The sequence below is a fragment of the Coenobita brevimanus genome, chromosome 101 (assembly GCF_032717465.1).
Source record: "Coenobita brevimanus isolate Jiangsu-jjx chromosome 101, ASM3271746v2, whole genome shotgun sequence".
In the NCBI taxonomy this organism is placed as follows: Eukaryota; Metazoa; Arthropoda; class Malacostraca; order Decapoda; family Coenobitidae; genus Coenobita; species Coenobita brevimanus.
This window is the reverse complement of record NC_137054.1, coordinates 52,821,737-52,845,312: the sequence shown is the minus strand read 5'-3', so window position 1 is coordinate 52,845,312 and position 23,576 is coordinate 52,821,737. Positions and strand designations below refer to the sequence as shown.

The window sequence follows — 23,576 nt, the reverse complement described above, 5'->3', positions numbered from 1 at the left end:
TGTAGTTAACTTTTAGGACAGGCCCTTTCACTGTAACCCTGACGAGTCAAATGAGTTGACACAGTGTAACACAGCTAAAAACAACGGGGAAACAGATTTAGCATGAAACGATTATTTACCTCCCATAGGTAATCGGAAAAATACGAGACTATCAGGAAGAAGATCGAAGAATGTGGAACTGAATGCTAACTTGTGAGAGAACATGGAAGTAATTTTTTTTTCTGGTTAGCAAACATTTTCATTCAGTTTTGTCCCCTAAAACTGCGAAACTCATATGACTGTGAGGTAAAGTCAGTGAGATGCGAGAAAGGATTTTATAGGCGTATGTTCAGTCGGTCCGAAACGTGTTGGGAAGCACGAATTCGAACGAAAATGTGGAACTGAACACTAACTTACGAGAACCCATGGATGAAAGTTTTTTTTTTTTTTTTTTAATTAGGAAACATTTTCGTTCCATTTCGTCCCCTAAAACTGTGAAACCCAGTATGAGTGTGGAGTAGAATTAGGCGAGGCGCGAGAAAGGACATAACCGTATGCTCGGTTAGTTGGAAATGTGTTGGGAAGCACTAAATCGAACGAAGAATGTAGAACTGAACTCTAATTTACAAGAACACATGGATAAAAGAGTAACTTTTTGTCAAGCAAACATTTTCATTCCATTTCGTCCCTTAAAACTGCAAAACCCATTATGAGTGGGTAAGAACTAGGTGAGGCATGAGAAAGGACTGATAACCATATGCCCAGTTGGTCCGAAATGTGTTGGGAAGCATGAAATCGAATGAAGAATGTGGAACTGAACCCTAACTCACGAGAACACATGGATTTTTTTTTTTTTTTAATTCCTGATTAGCATACATTTTCGTTCCATTTCATCCCCTGAAATTGCGAAACCCATAAATTTTGTCTAACCATTTGGCCTTGAGTGTGCCCATGAAGCATATTTCCATCTTGTATGCGTATTCATCTCGCCACCGGGAACCTTCAGCCAGGAATGATGCTCGCCCAGTTGTTTCAAAACTAACCATAGGTTTTTCTTAAAAATATGCTCAGTGTGTTTCCCAGGCAAAATTTTTTCTACATTACACCTAACCTATCCCACTAGGGCTGCTTGGCTTAGGTGGCTGGGTGTGGTATTGAGATCAATACTCATACAGATTGGAACTATGTGCCCAGGAAAAGTACCCAAAGTTTAGAGGGTGACGTCATCACGCGCGACTTTTAAATTTAGTCGCCAGGCCAACTGACTTCCCGCGTGAGCTCGAGTTTTTCCGCGTGTTGACATGACTTGTCTCATTATGATGACCGCGTTAGAACAAAAACGTGTTACTCAACCACGTGTTACTCAAGGATTGAGTGTATTTGAAATTGTAATTAATAAGCACATAGTTAAACACCTTGAATCCAACAACTTTAATTAGTGATAGACAATATGGTTTTCGCCATGAAAGATCCACCATTGACATACTCATTCTTCTGACTCATACCAACCATCAGTCAATTGACCAGTGTGGATAAACTCATGCAGTAGCCCCTGGTATTTCTAAAGCTTTTGACAGAGTGTGGCACCATTCCCTGCTGCCCAAACTCCCTTGCTATGGACTAACGTCTTTTGTTCCTCTGCTTTCCTCATGTCTCATAACATAAGGATAAGAGTAGAAATAGATGATGTATTTTCCAATTTCCACTTAGTTAACATCGGCGTGCCACAGGGATCAGTTCTGATGCCAACCCTATTCCTAGTTCATATTAATGATCGCTTATCTGTCACTCACAATCCCATCCAATCATATGCAGATGACTCAACACTTCACAGTTCATTCACTCTCAAACACCCATTTACAAAGTTTAATACCTCTAACTCTCAACTCAGTTCAGTCATCTCCATAAATCAAGGCATATCCTAGATCAGTGAATGGGGACATAATAATCGTGTCTCATTCAGGGCTTGTAAAACCAAGTATATACAATTTACTAATAGACAGATATTGCCAGATTTGTATATTACTTTCGGTGTTACTAATATTCCCATCTCCAAAAGTATTGAAATTCTCGTTGTCGCACTTAACAATGCCCTCAGCTGGACCTCTCATGTCAGATCACTTGCTAAAACTGCCTCAAAGATACTTGGAATGTTGTACAGAATCCGAAACTTCTTCACTGACGGGCAGTTAGCTATAATTTATTATAATAGTCATGTGTGCTCTCAACTTGAACATTGCTCACCCATGTGGAATGGATGTAGAGAGGTTGCACTAAAACAGCTAGACAAAATTCAGAACAAATCTTTTGGAATTATTGATAACCCTTGTATTATAAGTAAACTACCTCCCCTACAAGTAAGAATGAATATTGCCTCCCTTCATTGTTTTACAGGTACTTGTATGGCAAATGCTTAGATGAAGTTGCGTCCATTGTGCCACCTCTCCATGCCATTTTTCACTTATTATCATGTCTTTTTCTATGTTCCAGTATTACTTCATAATCATAAGCAGGTGGTTGTGTGTGATTTGTTCTGCCTGGGTCGAGATAATGGGTGCAGTTGTGCTTGTTTAGGCATGGCTAGGAGCGAAAAAATCGAAAATCTACTCATCACAGCAGCAGGCTTTGAACTGCTTGATGAGGTGTATGGGAGTGTAGTTTAAGGTCAGTGTGAAGACGTACAGAATGGTACGTTCACTTCCCAAAAATTTTTGCAGTTTTTTATAGGCCGCGCTCAAACGACGCCTGCAGCCATTGATCGGCTAAACGTCATTCGACGCTGGTGGCCACGGAGGGGTTAATGGGGTAACTTATGTGGGGTAAGGCGGTAAGGAAGGGTAAAAGTGAGAGTTTTGGAAAGTTGCCAGAACACATTGTACCATTATACTGTACATGCAGGCATATTGTTTGAGTGATGTGGATTTCGATACCTAAGCCCTTGTTCAGTCCCTGTTGCTTGCGGTATTCAACGTTTGAGTGTATTCACCAGACAGTGGAAGTATGTGTCTAAATTTTCGCTTAGAGTGATTATGGAGTGAACACAAAAAGGTTAATTTACAACTTTACTCTCATATATTTGAATATCCAGTATATATGGTTTTATGTTAGGATTTATATTTTTAATTTTATTTACTTTACCTGTGCTCTTTTTTTCAGGCCACATAATTGTCACCTGCTTGCCACCCATTTCCACAAAAGGCATGACCAAAGCTGACATGCCATACCTGATGGAAGAAGTTCGTTCCCAGATGATGGAAGTTTACACGAAGACATCTTCTCAAGTAAGATCATGATGCCTTTCATGTTTTTATATATATAGGTGTTTGTCTTCTTTTATGTTAGTTACTTGAGTAATGTATATGCTTGTGATAATACTGTATAGGTAGTAGTGCTTGTTGTATTGTTTTTGAACATTCATTTTGCTAAAATTTTATGTATGCAGGGAACCCATAGTATCCAGATGACTCATATCTGAATTTTCGCTTATTTGGATCATCTTGTTTTTATGCATGTATCCACTCTTATCTGAATCCTTAATCGTGATTAAGAGAATGCTCGATACGAAATATTCCTCCATGGAAAAAATTTTGCAGTTATAGGAACTGCTAGACACCAGAAATGTCTAGCCAACCCCCTAGAAAATGTGCCTGTACTGTACAGGCATGCTTTCTTGCAGTTGAATATCCTGGCTTTGTCTACCTATCATGCCACATTTATTTAGCATATTACATCCATCATCACCCTCCTGCCTGCCATGTTTGTAGAAGGTTGGACTGCAGTCTGTTTTCATAGAAATCTGTCAGTGTTTGGTTATGTAATATAGTATGGAATTAAGTACAGGAGACTTCATTATAACAAACTGATTGGGGGGAAGTGAAGTTTATTAACCCCTAAAGAGAGCATTTTACTGAAGCTATGTTCCCCCAGTTCAGGGTCGATTTTTTCACCTTCCACCAAGGTAAAAAATTTTTCTTACAGATTTGAAGAGCTTGAATTTACACACCTGAAAATGCCACTCTCAGTCCCCTAGACCTAATGGTTACCTGCAAAATTGCCCTTCAGAGATTACATAAGTCCCCCCTCACGGTAAGAGAAAACAGGAAAACATCGATGGAAACTTAATTTTCGCAAGAAGATCTATCCATCCATCATCCAATCCTACGTTGCCCCATGAGGAGCGTAGAAGCCTGGGACTTGGCAGTTGGTCCTGACATTTAAGGTGAGAATGACCAGCCTCACTTATCCCTGAGTGGCATTACATGAGCAATAAACCCCAATCACCCCTTGGATATAAACCTTCACCGGTTCAATCCAACTGGAGCACAATAATTACCCACTAAACTACCAGGCGCCAAAATTTGGTTATATGATTACCACCAGGCATAGTAAATGGTTTCCTGGTGTACAGGATATCATTTGGCTTGTCACTCAGTGTAGAGTCACCCACAGGCAGAAGGGAGAGGAAAGAATGAAGGAATGAAAGACAGAAGAGGGAGTGTAAAGTCACCCGTAGCCAAAATAAATGAAATCAATGTAAAATATGTTTCTGTTTATGAAACTAGGTATAGGAGTCAGCTTGAGAGTAAAAAAAAGAAAGAAAAAATCCAAACTTGAAAAATTCGTCAAAAAACTAATTTTCACTAAAGAACCATACCAAAGTTAATGAAATCCATCCATCCATCCATCATCCAATCTTATGTTGCCCCATGAGGAGCGTAGGAGCCCGGGGCTAGGCAAGTTGGTCCTGACGTGTATGAGAGTGACCAGCCTGACTCATCCCTGAGTGGCATTATGTGAGTAATAAACCCCAACCAACCCTTGGATATAAACCTGCACCGGCTCAATCCGATTGGAGCACCATAATTACCCACTAAACCACCAGGCGCAATCATTTGGTTATATGGTTACTACCCAACGTAGTAAATGGTTTCCTGGTGTACAGGAAACCATTTGGCTTGTCACTTAGTGTAGAGCCACCCACAGGCAGAAGGAAGAGGAAAGAATGAGGGAAAGAAAGACAGAAGAGGGAGCGTAAAGTCACCCGTAGGTAGAAGGATGAGGAAAGAATGAAGGAAAGAAAGACAGGAGAGGATGGAAGGAAAGAAGGATGGAGGAGAGGAAAGGGCAGACACCTGAGAGCAGCACTACATTGAGTGAGTGGATGGTGAGTGCCCCCACCTACCTCGTCAATGTAAAATAATGTGTCCATTGATGAAACTAGGTGTAGGACTCAGCTTGAGAGTTTTAAAGAAAAAGGGAGGGGGAACAAATTTTTGATAACAGTACACAGACAGGCTGATCATGGCAGGGAAATTACCATGTCATATTCAGGACAAAGGATGTGGAGGGAGGAAAGTGGAGGTGGGGTGGGGGGTCTCCGGTGTGGGTGAGGGGGGATGAGACACCCCCAGTTCCGGGGAGGTGGTGTGGTGGGTGTTATGGTTGGAGGAAACACACACAAAGCGATCATAGCAGCGAAATTGCCTTGTCATTCGATATAAAGGTGGGGTGGAAGGAGGTGAAGGAGAGTTGTGGGGGTCTGGTGGGGGTGAGGGGGGGGATGAGACAGATCCCCAATGTGGGGGAGGTATTGTGGGGGGATTATGGTGAGAGGAAATACACACAAAGCGATCATAGCAGGGAAATTGCCGTGTCATTTGATGTGAAGGGGGGTGGAGGGAGGTGGAGGAGGGGGGCTGGGAGGGGGGGTGAGCGGGCATGAGACACCTTCCATACAATGTAGATGTGGTATTTGTGAGTAGTTTGGGTGGGAGGGAACAGAGCTGGCTATATCCAATCAGCTAGAGGGAGGTGAAATGACTAGAGGGTGGTCCCCCACAGACCAGGTGAGGGGGTGGGATCTTCCTTCTCACCACCTCATCCCTTAGTTCTGATTGGGTAGGAACCATTTTCATCATAAAAGGGGATAACTTAGCGCTGGGCAGTTTTTAACAGACCTTCTATGATCATCAGTCATAGGACATTACTTGCAAACTAGCAAACTGACCACTGTCAGTTGTAGTATGTTAGGGGTTAAAACAGAAAATTTGTTAAATTGGAGGTTCTTCCCCTTATAAGGGAATTCAAGCACATATTTGAAAATGAATGAGTACTGTTCAGTGTCGTTCTAGTACTAAGAATGAAAAGTATACCCATTTTAGACTAACTTGGCCTAGAGTTTTGCCTTTTTGCAGTTTGTTTCATATCCTGTTCTTAGCACTTCTTTATGCCCAGTACAGTAGGCCTGTGAGCAGTGCGATTCTGGCTTTCACTAATCATGATTAGTACTGCAGCATAAATTGTACCCCATATCAGCCAGCACGGTAACTCCCCCTGTTAGCCTGGCAATGTTCTTGCTGGAGGTACCTCGGTCTCAACAGTCTCCACAGTGTGACACCTCCGCAGCACCCTATCCACATCCTGACAGTGACAATAAAGGGGAGTTTGAGTAAGGCTTTGAGGCCTAACCTCAGCCCCAGAGAGGTTAGAAACACTTCAGTCCCCTCCACTAGCCCCTCATCCTTGGATACTCCCCCCCCCCACACCCCCACCCCTGTGTGCCATCTAATCAATACTGTACTCCGTCACTCCTTTTGGTGAGTACAGTACTCTGCTCTGCGTAGCAGTTTGTAGGCTAAATAACCCTTTCTTTTGCCCAGTGACATTTGTGGATGCTGTTTGTGTACTACAACATGCGGTTGGACAAGAGGACCACCAAGACATAAAGTAACTTGGTGGTGGGATGAGGGTGTAGAAGCTGCAGTTAAGGAGAAAAGAAGGCTTTTCCGGGAATGGAAGAAGAGTGGTAGCAAAGAGGAATATTTGGCTGCCAAGTGTAGGGCTAGAAGAGAGGTATACAGGGCAAAGTCTAAGTCACAGAGACTATTACTTGATAACCTAAATCATGGGGAAAGGAAAAATATGATATTTAGGGTGGCAGGTCAAGTGAAGACGGATAATTGGGATATTATAGGTGAGCAGTGTGTGAAGAATGATGAAAGAAGGGTAGTGGTGAACAGTGAGGATATTAAAGATGCATGGAGAGAGCATTATAACCGGTTGTTGAATGAGGAGTTTGACTGGGACAAGGAAGGTTTGGAACCAGCAGATCCAGTGTCTGGCCCTTGGCCTTTGATTGATACTGCTACTGTGAGTGAGGCAATAGGCAGGATGAGGGTGGGGAAGGCACCAGGTGTGTCTGGGTTGACTGCCGAAATGTTGAAGGCCTCAGGCGATACAGGGGTGAGTTTAGTCACTGACCTGATGAATAGGTTATTTATGAGTGTGTTGTCCCAGATGATTGGCTGAAGAGTGTGATTGTAAATGTGTATAAAGGGAAGGGTGATGCCCTGGAAAGAGGAAATTATAGAGGTATAAATCTTTTAGATCAGATAATGAAGGTAATGGAGAGAGTTTTAGAAGATATGATTAGAGAAAGAGTGTATATTGATGAGATGCAGTTTGGGTTTATGCCAGGTAGGGGGACCACTGATGCTATATTCATTGTTCGACAGCTTCAGGAAAAATATATTGGTAGGAGAAGGGATCTTTATTTTGTTTTTGTTGATTTGGAAAAGGCCTTTGACAGAGTCCCTAGAGAGGTGGTGAAGTGGGCAATGAGAAAGCTTGGCTTGGAGGAGTGGCTGGTTAGGGTGGTTATGGCTATGTATGTGGGTGCTCACACACAGGTAAGAGTGAATGGAGATTTGAGTGATGAGTTTTCCATGAATGTTGGTGTGCATCAGGGGTCAGTCTTGAGTCCTATGTTGTTTATCATGGTACTTGAAGTCCTTTCGCGTGACTTTAGAAACGGACTCCCGTGGGAGTTGTTGTATGCTGATGATTTGGTGTTGATTGCAGAGAACGAAAGGGAGGTGGAGGAAAGGTTTAGGAAGTGGAGAGATGGTACGGCACAAGGATTTAAGGGTAAATGCAGATAAAACAAAACTGATGATATCTAGGGTTGGTGGCGGTACTGTCAAAGACGAGGGAGAGTGGCCATGTGCAGTTTGCCACAAGGGCGTGGGAAGTAATTCCATCTTGTGCGGTGTGTGTGATAAATGGGTGCATAAGAGATGTAGTGGTATTAGAGGTAGACTGCGAGATAATACTGATTTTATGTGTATGGCGTGTCGAGGTGAGCAGGTGGAGATTGTCGGACGTGAAAGGATTGAACTTCTTGGTGAATCTCTTGAGTGTGTGAAAGAGTTTTGTTATTTGGAAGACATGTTGTGTGCTGGAGGTGGGGCTGGAGCTAGCTCTGTGGCTAGGGTGAGAAGTGGTTGGAAGAAGTTCAGGGAGCTTTTGCCTCTCCTGACATTGAGAGGACTCTCCCTACATGCTAAGGGGTCTTTGTATGCAGCATGTGTTAGGAGTGTAATGCTGTATGGTAGTGAGACCTGGGCAGTGAAGGAGGAAGATATTCGCCAGCTTAGACGTACAGAAATGACAATGATTAGGCGGATGTGCAGTGCATCCCTGCGTCCAAGGCCTGGAGGGGCTGGGTTTACGATGGAAGAGTTGAGAGGTAGGATGGGACTGGAGTGTATTGGTGTTGTGATGAGGAGGGGTAGATTGAGATGGTTTGGATATGTGGAGAGGATGGGGGATGATAATTGGGTGAGGAAGGTGAGAAGTGTTAATATTGGGGGTGGGGTTATGAGGGGTAGACCGAGAAAGACATGGGACGAGGTCATTAAGTGTGACCTCAGGGTTAAGGGACTGCACAGGGAGGCTGCAATGGATCGTGCAGTGTGGAGAACCGCCATTAGGTGACCAAGGCCAACACATGCAAGCATGTTGGAGCCTTTAAAAACGAAAGAAAACGAATTAATGTTTAGTATTCTCAGGAGGTAGTAAAAGATTTTCAGGAAGGTCGGAGGGGGGACTTTGGGAAAATTTTGGGACATTTCCACACCCATTTCTCCCTATGACATGGGTTTCAGCGTACACATCAACACAGTTTCCATTTACACAATGAAATGCCCAGACCCATGAACTGCGTTGCTTGGGGGAGGGGGCACTGTGCAGTACTGCTATGATCTCTTATTACAGCTCAGCAGTCACGATGAAGAGAGGACAAAATCAGGGCAGGTTGAAAAAAAAGGGTAGGAAACACATGTATTGCAACCTACTGAGTCCCATTTAACAACCATTGTTCGTTATAGCCAACGACAGTTTGGTGGCTCTGAGGCAGTCGTAAGTCAGTAATCCACTATAACGGGGATCTACTGTGTACAGTGTATGTAAAATGAGCACTATGTGTCAGGGCATAATAGCAAATGAAAACAGTAAGTGCAGTTCTCTCTGATGATTGAGGTAAGAAAGACAGTTTTGTGAAACAGCTCAAGCTCTTGCCTGGGATAGGCACAGAATGGAACTGGATTGGAAACCAGACATTCATAAATTGAGATGAACTATTTTTTTCTGTTGTTGTGATAAATATTGTGTGCTCATGGAGACGGATGAAATGAAGCTGAAAATTTGATTAAATAATGCTGGAGGTAGCGTACTATACTGTACTGTATTAGTGCTAACAATGCAGGGCTGTACTGTATTTTGTCACAAGGTATTCCATACTATGAATTTGTGCCATAATTTAGCCAGATATCAACAGATAAACATTAATCCATAATTTGTGACCTGTCTATATAAAAGAAGCACTTCTGATTACAACGTTACTCGATACAGACCCACGCTCGTTTAAAATTTCTGGATATGGAAATGATCACCCTCAGGTTCTTGTAGAGTTTTATGATGCCTGGCAACATTGCATACTATGCTGGTATATGCACTGAGTGCTCAATGTTTGTCTAGCCACAAGAGTGACAGTTGCTTGTCTGTGTCAGGTGATCCTTGGTCTTCAATCTGAATCTGATTCTGGGATGTTTAGGTGGCATCCACAGGCGAAAGGAAAGCTTGACTATGTTTCCAGTGGCACAGATGATTAGGAGAATAACCAGATGCCAAGAAAAGAGCCTAAATATATGGGTGGTTGTGGGAAGTCATGAGGAAACATTCCCATCTCACTTCATCTGTGCCACAGCTGAGTGCACCCATGCACTAACCTGTGGCTCTTATGACTGCTGCTACTGCTGAGTAAAAGTGATATCAGATGTAGATGGTATGTGGAAACAAGAAATAACTAAAAGTGAAATGTCAGGACCAACTTGCATAGCTTCAGACTCCTACACTCCTCATGGGGCAGTGTAGGATTGGATGATAGATGGATGGATGAAATTTGTAAATTATTAACTAGTGGCTCAATGACTAAGTTTAGTAGTGGAAGCAACTACATAAGTGAAATAACTAGATAAAAATGAGTGAAGACAAAGAAATAATGATAAGTGAAATAAGTGAAGAGTGTCTTTAGTAATAAGAAAAAGCAAAGAAATAATGACAGGTGAACTGAGTAGATACAGTGAACTTCCAATAATCCGGCATCCGATGGTTTGGAAAAATGGTCTGGAATTTTCAGCTCAGGGTCATTTTTAGCTTTTTTGTGTAAAAAATCAAGAAAAATTGGGAAAAAATCGAAAAATATAGAAAAATACCTAAAAGCAGTGCTCCAAACTATCCAACCGCGCCCAGGCCTACATACGTTGTCTTTAGTGTACTTTATTTTTGGTGGTGTTTTTTGAACATTTTTGGGTATGGTAGTCCGGAAAATCTGATAATCCAGGAGGTCTGTGGGCAATTGCATTCCGGATTAAAGGACTTTAACTGTAATAAGTAGTACAAAAACAAAAAAAATGATAAATGAAATAAGTGAAGTAACTTGATAATAAAAAGTAGAAAACAATAATTTAAAACTTGAAGAATATTGCAAGTCAACAGAAAATAACTGACATACTGAAATAATCCACCACCACCATCCTCCACACTCCACCACCCTCCCCCACACTACACCACCCTCCCCCACACTACACCACCCTCCTTCATGCTCCACCACCATCCTCCACACTCCCCCACACTACACCACCCTCCCCCATACTTGACCACCCTCCACCACCCACCTCCACACTCCACTACCCTCCTCCACCCTCCACCACACTCCACCACCCTCCTCTACACTCCACCACCCTCCTCCACACTCCACCACTTTCCTCCACACTCCACCATCCTCCACCACCCTCCTCCACACTCCACCATCCTCCTCCACACTCCACCATCCTCCTCCACACTCCACCATCCTCCTCCACACTCCACCACCCTCCTCCAAACTCCACCATCCTCCACACTCCACCATCCTCCACCACACTCCACCACCCTCTTCCACACTCTAACACCCCCTTCCACACTCCTCCACTCCACCACCCTCCTTCATACTCCACCATCTTCCTCCACATTCCACCATCCTCCTCCACATTCCACCACCCTCCACCACACTCTACCACCCTCCTCCACCCTCCACCACCACCCTCCACACTCCACCCTCCTCCACACTTTGCCACCCTCCTCCACACTCCACCCTCCTCCACACTCCACCCTCCTCCATGCTCCACCGCCTTCCTCCATGCTCCACCACCCTCCTCCACACTCCACCACCCTCCTCCACACTCCACCACCCTCCTCCACACTCCACCACCCTCCTCCACACTTCACCCTCCTCCACACTCCACCACCCTCCTCCACACTCCACCACCCTCCTCCACACTCCACCACCCTCCTCCACACTCCACTACCCTCCTCCACACTCCACTACCCTCCTCCACACTCCACCCTCCTCCAAACTCCACTCTCCACCCTCCTCCAAACTCCACTCTTCTCCACCATACTCCACCACCCTCCTCCACACTCCACCACTCTCCTCCACACTCCAGCACCCTCCTCCACACTCCACCACCCTCTTCCACACTCCACCATCCCCCTCCACACTCCACCACTCTCCTCCACACTCCACCACCCTCCTCCACACTACCACCCTCCATACTCTGTCATCTCCCTCCACACTCCACCACCTTCCTCCACACTCCACCACCTTCCTCCACACTCCACCACCTTCCTCCACACTCCACCACCTTCCTCCACACTCCACCACCCTCCTCCACACTCCACCACCCTCCTCCACACTTCACCCTCCTCCACACTGCTCCACCCTTCTCCATCCACCAAACTCCACCATCCTCCACACTCCACAACGCTCCTCCACACTCCACAACGCTCCTCCACACTCCACAACGCTCCTCCACACTCCACAACGCTCCTCCACACTCCACAACGCTCCTCCACACTCCACAACGCTCCTCCACACTCCACCACCCTCCTCCACACTCCACCACCCTCCTCCATGCCCCACTATCCTCTTCCACACTCCATCACCCTCCTCCACACTCCTCCATCCTCCTCCACACTCCACCATTCTCCTGCACATGCCACCACCCTCCTCCACACTCCACCACCCTCCTCCACACTCCACTACCCTCCTCCACACTCCACCATCCTCCTCCACACTCCACCATCCTCCTCCACACTCCACCATCCTCCTCCACACTCCACCCACCTCCACACTCCACCACCCTCCACACTCCACTACCCTCCTCCACACTCCACCATCCTCCTCCACACTCCACCATCCTCCTCCACACTCCACCCGCCTCCACACTCCACCACCCTCCTCCACACTTCACCACCCTCCTCCACACTCCACCATCCTTCTCCACACTCCACCACCCTCCTCCACACTCCACCTCCCTCCTCCACACTCCACCTCCCTCCTCCACACTCCACCATCCTCCTCCACACTCCACCACCCTCCTCCACACTCCACCACCCTTCTCCACACTCCTCCACCCTCATCCATATTACACCACCCTTCACCCTCCACACACTGCCACTCTCCACCAACCTGCACCACCCTCCTCCTCACTCCACCATCCTCCTCCATCCTCCTCCACACTTCACCACCCCTCTCCACCCTCCACACTCCACTATCCCCCCTCAACACAGCCACCATTCTCCACACTCCAGCACCCTGCTCCACACTCCACCATCCTCTTGCACACTCCATCATCCTCTTGCACACTCCATCCTCCTCCATACTCCACCACTCCACCACCCTCCTCCACACTCCACCAACCTCCTCCATCAGGCCCATAATTTTCAACAGAATTTTTTGGGGGCTTGGCCAAATGTACTGTACCTCCGGACTATCTGTCTTTCTGTCTGTATGCTTTGGTTGCTTCCCTCAAGGAAAGGGAGGTAGCTGAGACAAGATGACACTCTTCCAATTTACTCATCCACCCAAAGACATTCATTCGCATCTTAGCCCCAAGGGGAGAAGGGACAGGTCCTCACCGCACCACACTGCACAAGGGTCAACTGCACAGTTCAATCTGTGACATCCGCAGCAGGGCCCGACAGCATAGCGGTTTACCCCTGCCTCATCTTGATGGACCCATCCCCTTACCCGCACCTGACCTGATCAGCTGATCAGATCAAATGCAGGAGAATATCCCCTCAGGGCTGCATCATCATTTATTCATTCACAGTTTCTCTCCAATTGTTTCTCTCATGCACAGCCACTCTTCCTTGTTCAACTGACATCCCTGTCGCATCCAACGCTTTCTTCACACTGTTCATCCATCCTATTCGTGGTCTTCCTCTCAGCCTTACACCTCTCACATCAGATCTAGTTATCTTTTTCACCAAGTGCTCATTATCCATTCTCTCCATATGCCTAAACCATCACAACCCTACAAACTTAAAATTAAATTGAAAGGATTAAGTTTGCAGGTCATCTGATGTATTTCAGTTTGATTCTACCTGAAAGCTGATGTTTAATGAGACATGTATGTTTAGTGATGGAGGTGGGTGTTTAGATTAAAGGCTTCACTTTCTGCCAGTCTGAACTTTCAACTCAAACTGTGACTAAGTTTAATAATTTGGCCATTTTACATTTTTGTTCCACAACGCTGCACCCTTATCAAGATTGTTCCTACACACCCATGGCAGGATTCAGATTGATGTATACCGGTACCACTTTGCCTTTATTGTTTTGGTAATGATACAATAATCAAAATCTAAGTACTATTATGATTTAGTTTATGATCATTTTGGATCAAATTTAGAAATATTCGATCAAACTCGAGTAGAATTGTTTGAATTTTCAACAAAACTACTCCAAGTGTTTCATCCTTTTTATTTTTAGATTCAACTTTATAAGTCCTCAATCATAGCAGAAGTTTACTAATATACAGAAAACATTGGGGGGGACTGTAGCCCACCAAACCCCCCCCAGAAATTATGGCCCTGTCCATGCTCCACCACCATCCTCCATACTCCACCACCCTCTTGCATACTCCACCACCCTTCTGCATACTTCACCACCCTCCTCCATACTCCACCACCTTCCTCCATACTCCACCACCCTCCTCCACACTCCACCACCATCCTCCACACTTCACAACCCTCCTCCACACTCCACCACCCACCTTCACACTCCACCACCCTCCTCCACAATCCACCACACTCCACAATCCACCACACTCCACCACCCTCCTCCACCCTCCTCCACACCACCACACTCCACCACCCACCACCACACTCCACCACCTACCACCACACTCCACCATCCTCCTCCACACTCCACCACCCTCCTCCACACTCCACCACCCTCCTCCACACTCCAACACCTTCCTCCACACAATCACCCTCCACCACCCTACACCACATTCCACCACCCACCACCACACTCCACCAGCCTCCTCCACACTCCACCCTCCTCCTCCACACTCCATCACCCTCCTCCACACTCCACCACCCTCCTCCACACTCCACCACCCTCCTCCACACTCCACCACCCTCCACCACACTCCTCCCCCTCCTCCACCCTCCCCCAATCTCCTCCACCCTCCACCAATCTCCACACCAACACTCTCCACCACACTCCAACACCCTCCACCATACTCCACCACCCTCCTCCACACTCCACCACCCTCCTCCACACTCCACCACCCTTCTCCATACTCCACCACCCTCCTCCAGCCTCCTCCACACTCCACCAACCTCCTCCACACTCCACCACTTTCCCTCATACTCCACCACCCACCTCCACATTCCACCACACTCCACCACCCTCCCACACTCCACCTCCCTCCACCACACTCCACCACCCTCCTCCACCCTCCTCCACCCTTCTCCATACTGCTCCACCCTCCTCCACAATCCACCACCCTCCACCACACTCCACCACCCTCCTCCACACTCCACCAACCTCCTCCACATTCCACCATCTTCCTCCACCATCCTCCACACTCCACCACCCTCCTCCACACTCCACCACCCTCCACCACACCACCACCCTCCACCACACTCCACCACCCTCCTCCACACTCCACCACCCTCCTCCACACTCCACCACCCTCCTCCACACTCCACCACCCTCCTCCACACTCCACCACCCTCCTCCACACTCCACCACCCTCCTCCACACTCCACCACCCTCCTCCACACTCCACCACCCTCCTCCACACTCCACCACCCTCCTCCACACTCCACCACCCTCCTCCACACTCCACCACCCTCATCCACACTCCACCACCCTCATCCACACTCCACCACCCTCCTCCACACTCCACCACCCTCTTCCACACTGCTCCACCCTCCTCCACCCTCCTCCACACTGCTCCACCCTCCTCTACCATCCTCCACACTCCACCACCCTCTTCCACAATCCACCACACTCCACCACCCACCTCCACACTCCACCACCCTCCCACACTCCACCACCCTCCTCCACACTCCATCACTCTCCACCACACTCCACCACCCTCCTCCACACTCCACCACCCTCCTCCACAATCCACCACACTCCAACACCCTCCTCCACACACCACCACCCTCCTCCGCACTCCACCCTCCTCCTCCGCACTCCACCAACCTCCTCCGCACTCCACCACCTTCCTCCACACTCCTTCACTCTCCACCACCCTCCTCCACACTCCACCACCCTCCACACCACCACCCTCCTCCACATTCCACCACCCTCCTCCACACTCCACCACCCTCCACCCTCCACCACCCTCCTCCACACCCTCCACCACCCTCCTCCACACCCTCCTCCAGACTTTACAGCACCCTCCTCCACACTCCACCACCCTCCTCCACACTCCACCACCCTCCTCCACACTCCACCACCCTCCTCCACACTCCACCACCCTCCCCCACCCTCCTCCACACTTCACCCTCCTTCACACTCCACCACCCTCCTCCAGACTTTACAGCACCCTCCTCCACACTCCACCACCCTCCTCCACACTCCTCCACCCTCCTCCACACTCCACCCTCCTTCACACTCCACCACCCTCCTCCAGACTTTACAGCACCCTCCTCCACACTCTACCACCTTCATTCACACTCCACCACCCTCCCCCACACTCCACCACCCTCCCCCACACTCCACCACCCTCCCCCACACTCCACCACCCTCCTCCATACTCCACCACCCTCCTCCACACTCCACCACCCTCCTCCGCACTGCACTACCCTCCTCCACACTCCACCACCCTCCTTCACACTCCACCACCCTCCTTCACACTCCACCACCCTCCTTCACCCTCCTCCATGCACCCCCACCCTCCTCCATGCACCCCCACCCTCCTCCACACACCACCTTTTACCACACTCCACCACCCTGTACCACACTCCAACACCCCCCTCCACACACTACAACACTCCTCCACATTCCTCCACCCTTCTCCAAACTCCTCCTTATTCCTCCAAACTCCACCACCCTCCACACTCCACCCTCCTGCACACTCCACCAACCTCCTCCAGACTCCACCAACCTCCTCCAGACTCCACCACCCTCCTCCACATTCCACCACCCTCCTCCTTGCTCTACCACCCTCCTCCTTACTCCACCACTCTCCTCTTCACTCCACCACTCTCCTTCACCCTCCACCACCCTCCTCCACACTCCACACTCCACCACCTCCTCCACACTCTGCCATCTTCCTCCACACTCCACCACCCTCCTCCACACTCCATCATCCTCCACACTCCACCACCCTCCTCCACACTCCATCACCCTCCACACTCCACCACTCTCCTCCACACTCCATCACCCTCCACACTCCACCACCCTCCACAACCCCCCACCACACTCCACCACCCTCCTCGACACTCCACCACCATCCCCCACACTCCACCATCCTCCTGCACATTCCACCACCCTCCTCCACACTCCACCACCCTCCTCCACACTCCACCACCCTCCTCCACACTCCACCACCCTCCTCCACACTCCACCACCCTCCTCCACTCCTCCACCCTCCTCCACACTCCACTGCCCTCCTCCACACTCCACCATGCTCCCTCACACTCCACCATGCTCCCTCACACTCCACCATGCTCCCCCACACTCCACCACCCTCCTCCACACTCCACCACCCTCTTCCACACTCCATCACCACCCTCCTCTCCACCACCACTGACACACCACCATCTCTAAACTTCAAAAATCTGCAGTGTAAAAACTAAGGTGAGTTAAGGTACCAAATTTTTTCCTTCTAAATAAGGATGTCCTCTTTTTGATAGCATGAGTGAAACGTGATTTACGAGGTCTGTCCAAAAAGAAGCTGAACTTTTTAAGTAGCTTGCCAACAAGCCGACATAACACGATCGCAATGGGAGCGCTGTGTAGCGGTGACTTCAAGCTTTAGTCTAACACAAGCTGCAATGCGTCACGTCACTCAGTCACAGAGGCACATGCGCTTCAGTGAGTGTGTGTTTAGTGCCATTGGCAGATTTTCTTCTGTTGCTTCTGTTGTTTGGTTAAGTTACCATTGGTTAGGTTAGTTTAGATTATGCTAGACTATGGTTAAGTAAAATCGTTTTAAACTGAGTTGGATTAGGTTATGTCTGGTATGGGTAAGTTAGGATAGGTTAGGTTTGACTTGGTTAAGTTAGGTTAGGGTAGGTGTGCTTAGGTTAGGTTATTTTCAGTTGGGTTAGGTTATATTGTTTTTAAAGGTTAGACAGTTTCGCATAGGTAAAGCTAGCATATGAATGTGTAAGGTTAGAGCTTGTAATAATAAATTTCAGTAGATTTGAGTAGGTTTAGAAAGTCTCCTATTATACTTAGTAAACAAACACAAGTCACCTGGGATGTACATTGATATAAAGAACAGGGAAAAGAAAATTGTCAGTAAACAGTCATTTACCACCATAAAAATTATTAGAATAACATAGAAAAAAACAAGGAGTTTAGAAACTGAATCAGTAAGGCAATACTACTACTTAATCTAACATAAGGAAGTCTGTGACTCTGAGTGGCTGGCTTGGTTATAAACAAAAGTTGGCCAAACCAGCATCAGTTGTATACTACTTCTTTGCTTTTGAAATATTTTAATATTTTCTGTTTGTCTATAGCCAGACGCTTTAATCCCATAACAAACAATCGCCTCCGTGTCGCTCTGTCCCCCACCATTTCACTGCCCCGCTTCCAGCTCACACCCCCCTCTCCGCCATTTCACTGCCCTGCTCCCAGCTCACACACCCCTCTCCACCATTTCACTGCCCTGCTCCCAGCTTACACTCCCCTCTCTCATATACCTCTCCACTCCATCCCTCCATCTCATCCTCGGCCTCCCCCTCCCTAAGATTTTACTTGGAATTATTATGTTACGAGAGTATGAAGCCCCAAAATGAACATTACAATGTGTATATTTGAAAACAGACTATTAGCATGCATTTGACCTCAGATATTGCTGTTCATAACCTCAGGGTGTGGGCAGCGACTTGTGAAACTCACCTTTAGCCCTAGCTGTAATGGTGTGGGCTAATGAAAAACGATTATTCATGGCTATATGGTCCTGCTCTTGTGAAAACAGGTCATGTTGTTGGCTGATGAACCAGGCCAATGTTTGTGAGTTGTGGGCTTGGCCCAGCTTAGGCTTGCAATAATGATGTTTTTGAGGCAATAATATTGCTACAGTATAATGGCAGGAGTGTGGATTTTTATATTGCAATGATAACGATATACAGGCATACTCTGGTTTAATGATGCAATTGGTAAAGTAAAAATCCATCGCCAGGTAGATTTAACGTATAAAGTATACGGATGCATTTTTAAGCCATGGGTTCCCCTCCCAACCAAGTCCTAAACCCACCCACATGAGTTAAAATAAAGCATTGAACTAATCTAAATGGCCTGACAGCTGTAATTGAAGCTAGCCTAAGCCAGTGCCCGTCTCACTTATACCCAGTCATTGTCACTGGAGAATGCGGTTTCTGACTCATATTCAAACTCAGTAGGAAAGAAGCAGCAGTCCTGTATACAGTCCCACCATCAGACAGTCCTGGGACAATTAAATAAACATCTGTTATGCATAATAATAATGTATGGATGACACAGATGTGAATTATTGTGATGGAGAATCGTTGATGTTTTTGGGGGGAATTCTGTTGACGAGGAATGTCAACAGATGATTATTGACTGATATGTGATCGTGATAGCCTTTTCAGTGGTTCCTCTTTATGTCGTTTTAGCAACCTTTCTGGTGCTGAGCTCCTTGATTTTCTTCCCTCTTATTTTCCAACATTTATTTAGAAATTCAACGGTCCCTCTGTAAGTCGTTTTTATTTAGAAATTTGACGGTCCCCTCTTTAAGTCGTTTTTGTTTCTGTTCTGGTTGCTGAGCTCCTTTATTTTCTTCTCTCATACTTTCCAACATTTATTTAAAAATCCCTTTTGTATTTTCAAAGCATTTTCCCTTGAACAACCCGAACGTAAACACGTGATTTATTGATTGATGATGCAGTCGTGATAACCTTTTCAGTGGCTCCTCTTTATGTCGTTTTAGCAACTGTTCTGGTGGTTGAGCTTTATTTTCTTCCCTCTTATTTTCCAACAATTATTTAGAAATTCCTTTGTATTTTCAAAGCATTTTTCCATGAACAGCCCTAATATAAACACATGATTTATTGATATCATTTTTCATAATTATTAATATTTATTTGAAATTATTATCATGTACTCCATGATAGGTTAGATGACAGTTCAGTGGTTAAACATGAAATATTCTTTGTTGAGTCACCTGTAGTCGCAGCGCACGACTCTGAGGCTGTCATTATCGTACCCTGGTAGCCTACCATTCAATAGGGTGTCCGATTTCGTATCACATTATACATCTATTTCTATTGCCAGACGCCTCAATCCTGTTTGGGGTGGCCACAAACAAATCGCCTCCAAGTCGCCCTGTCCCCCGCCATTTCACTCCCCCGCTCCCAACTCACACACCCCTCTCTCATATACCTCTCCACCCCATCCCTCCATCTCATCCTCGGCCTCCCCCTCCCTCTCCCCCCCTCCACCTCACTCACATACACTCTCTTCGTCAGTCTTTCACCCTCCATCCTCTCCACATGGCCAAACCACCTCAGTGTGTTCCTCATAACGCTTCCTATCACATCCACATCCACACCACAACGCTCCTTTATATCCTCATTCGTCAGCCTGTCTCTTCACGTGACTCCACAGTCTCCTCTTAAATAACTCATTTCCACTGCTCTCACTCTTGACTTGTGTCCTTCCAACAATGTCCAAGCTTCACTTCCGTATGTTAGAGTTGGTATCACAATACTGTCATGTAGTAACTTTTTCACTTCCATGCTCACTTCCCTGTTTCTTATCACTGCTTTCAAAGAACCAGCAACCTATCTTCCCTGCTGTACCCTTTCAAGCACTTCACCCTCCAAACCTCCATCCCTACTCATCACACTACCCAAATACTTAAACGTACTCACATTTTCCAATTCCTCACCATCCAACCTTGCTGTACATTCACTGACTTCACCTCTCTCAGAGACCATCACTTTACTCTTCCTTACATTCACCTTTAGATTCCGTTTCTTACACACTCTCTCAAACTCATCCACCAAGCCTTGCAGCTCCCCTTCATCTTCACTCAATAACACAGTATCATCTGCAAACAACAGTACAGGGAGTTTCCAGACACTATCCTCTCTTTCCAGAGCCACTCCAACATCCACTACCCTACCTTGTACCTCTTTTATTACCCCATCCATGTACAAATTGAACAACCATGGAGACATGACACATCCCTGTTTCAACCCAACTTTCAAAGAGAAAAATTCACTTAGTTCACCATCCAAACGCACTGCAGCCTTCGCACTATCGTACATACTCTTCACAGCATTCAACAACTTCCCATCTACTCCATATATATTCTTAACACTTTCCACAATCCTTGTCTATCCACCCTGTCATATCTATCTATCTATAGCCCGACGCCCTAATCCCACAAAGGGTGGCCGCAGACAAAACGCCTCCAAGTCACTCTGTCACCCACCATTTGACTCCCCTCCCCCCAACTCACCCCCCCCTCCCTCATATACCTCTCAACTCCATCCCTCCACCTCATCCTCGGTCTACCCCTCCCTCTCCCTCCCTCCACCTCACCTGCATACACCCTCTTAGTCAGTCTTTCATTCTCCATCCTCTCCACATGTCCAAACCACCTCAGTGTATTTCTCCTAATCTTTTCAACCACATCCACATCTACCCCACAACGTTCCTTCACTTCTTCATTCGTCAACCTGTCCCTCCATGTCACTCCACATGCTCCTCTCAAGTAACTCATTTTCACTGCTCTCACTCTTGACTTGTTCCCCTCTTGCAAGGTCCACGCCTCGCTTCCATACGTCAGGGTAGGGATCACAATACCATCATGCAGTGTCTTCTTAACTTCCATACTCACCTCCCTATTTCTCATCACTGCTTTCAGTGTGCCAACAACCTTCCTTCCCTGCTGTACCCTTTCACGTACTTCATCCCCCAAAGTTCCATCCTTACTCATCACACTACCCAAGTACTTGAATGCACTCACATTCTCCATATCCTCACCATCCAACCTCACTGCACACTCTGTGACTTCATTCCTCTCAAACACCATAACTTTACTTTTGTTTACATTAACTTTCAGCTTCCTCCTCCTACACACTGTCCCAAATTCATTCACCAAACCTTGCAACTCCCATTCATCTTCACTCAACAATACTGTATCATCAGCAAACAGCAACACCGGAAGCTTCCAAATCTCACCCTCATTCATTAGGGCCACCCCCACATCCACTGCCCTACCTTGTACCTTCTTTACGACCCCATCCATATGCTTTCTCCAAATCCATGAAAGCCGCATACAACTTCTTTCCCCTCTCTAGAAACTTTTCCACTAAAGATCTAAGAATGAATATCTGATCTACACAACCTCTTCCTTTCCTAAAGCCTCCCTGTTCTTCTCCAACTAATTTCTCTGTTCTTTCTCTAACTCTGTCTATAAGTATCCTACCATACACTTTTCCTATTATACTAAGAAGACAAATGCCCCTATGATTACCACACACTTCTTTTTCCCCTTTTCCTTTGTACATGAATGATATTATTATGCATGAATATATTATACACAGATATTATTATACACGAACATCTTATATACGAATCACATGCATCTCATATTATACACGAAAATGAAAGCATTGTTGAGGGGTAAGTTGCCAGGATACAATAATAACAACCTCAGAGTTCCTTGCCACGACTGTAGTTGTCCACACTGTTTTGTACCTCGTCTGATGGGTGGGAATCCATACCCCAAATGACAGTGTTCCCTCCACCTATGACAAAAACATTAATCTAAGTCTAAAAACAGTTTATAAATCAACCGAAACACAAAATTTAAGTAAAAAATAGTCAAAATTGGTTTAAAAAATTCAAAACCCATTGCAAAACGAGAGGTAGACCTATGGTAGGCAAGGTAGGATGGTATTTCTACTCCCATCGCTATTCCGGGGGTATCGCATCATCATCATCATCATCATCTTCGTTTAGTGTCTTTCTCTTCCTAGTGCCGGGGTTGCATGTGATATGAGTCGTCTCCATCTGTATCTGTCTTCCGTGTCTTCTTCTCTTTTGTGTAAATGTCTCATATCTTCCGTAACCACTTGCCTCCAAGGTCTCTTTGGTCTTCCCACTGATCTCCTTCCTTCTACTTCCAGTTCCATAGCCCGTCTCAAAATGTTATCTTGCTCTCTTCTGCACACATGACCGAACCATCTCTGTCTTATTCTCCGAATCCTATCCTCTGTGCTCTCCACTCCACTTCATTTCACCTCCTCATGTGACTCTCTCTCTCTCCACTTAACTCTTGCCATATACCTCAGCATCCTGTAATCACAGGTCAACAGGAGCCTCTCCAAATTTGCTGTCAATGCCCATGTCTCTGCAGCGTACAGCAGCACAGGTCTGAATGCAGGCACAATAGATCCTTGGCACAGTGAACCAGCGGTATCCCCTGGTTCACTAACAGACTGGCCAACTCTCTCCACTTTCTCCGGGCGCTTGTAATCCTGGTCCTCACTGCCGCCTCTGCACTGCCCTCACATCTTGTGGATAGCAGAACTGGTCTACCACCTCCAACACACCACCCTCCACTGCTGCCTCCTGTGGTCTCACTACTGGCCTCTAACACATGCTGGGCACCTGAAGTTCTCTCCAGCACTCTCTTATGTTCTTGAGTCTACCATGGCACCACTTTGAGCAACCTGAACACCACACACTCTCCGCATGGATACCTTCC

General features: G+C 46.8%; 1 protein-coding gene across 1 annotated transcript in view; it reads left to right on the top strand.

The window, feature by feature from the left end:
* Nucleotides 1-23,576, top strand: part of LOC145415035 (1-acyl-sn-glycerol-3-phosphate acyltransferase alpha-like) — an 85,118-nt gene that overhangs the window by 14,868 nt on the left and 46,674 nt on the right. Inside the window, exon 3 of the mRNA XM_080284453.1 lies at nucleotides 3,136-3,260. Within this exon, the coding sequence (XP_080140579.1) occupies nucleotides 3,136-3,260 (125 nt within the window). The remainder of the gene's footprint in view (nucleotides 1-3,135; nucleotides 3,261-23,576) is intronic.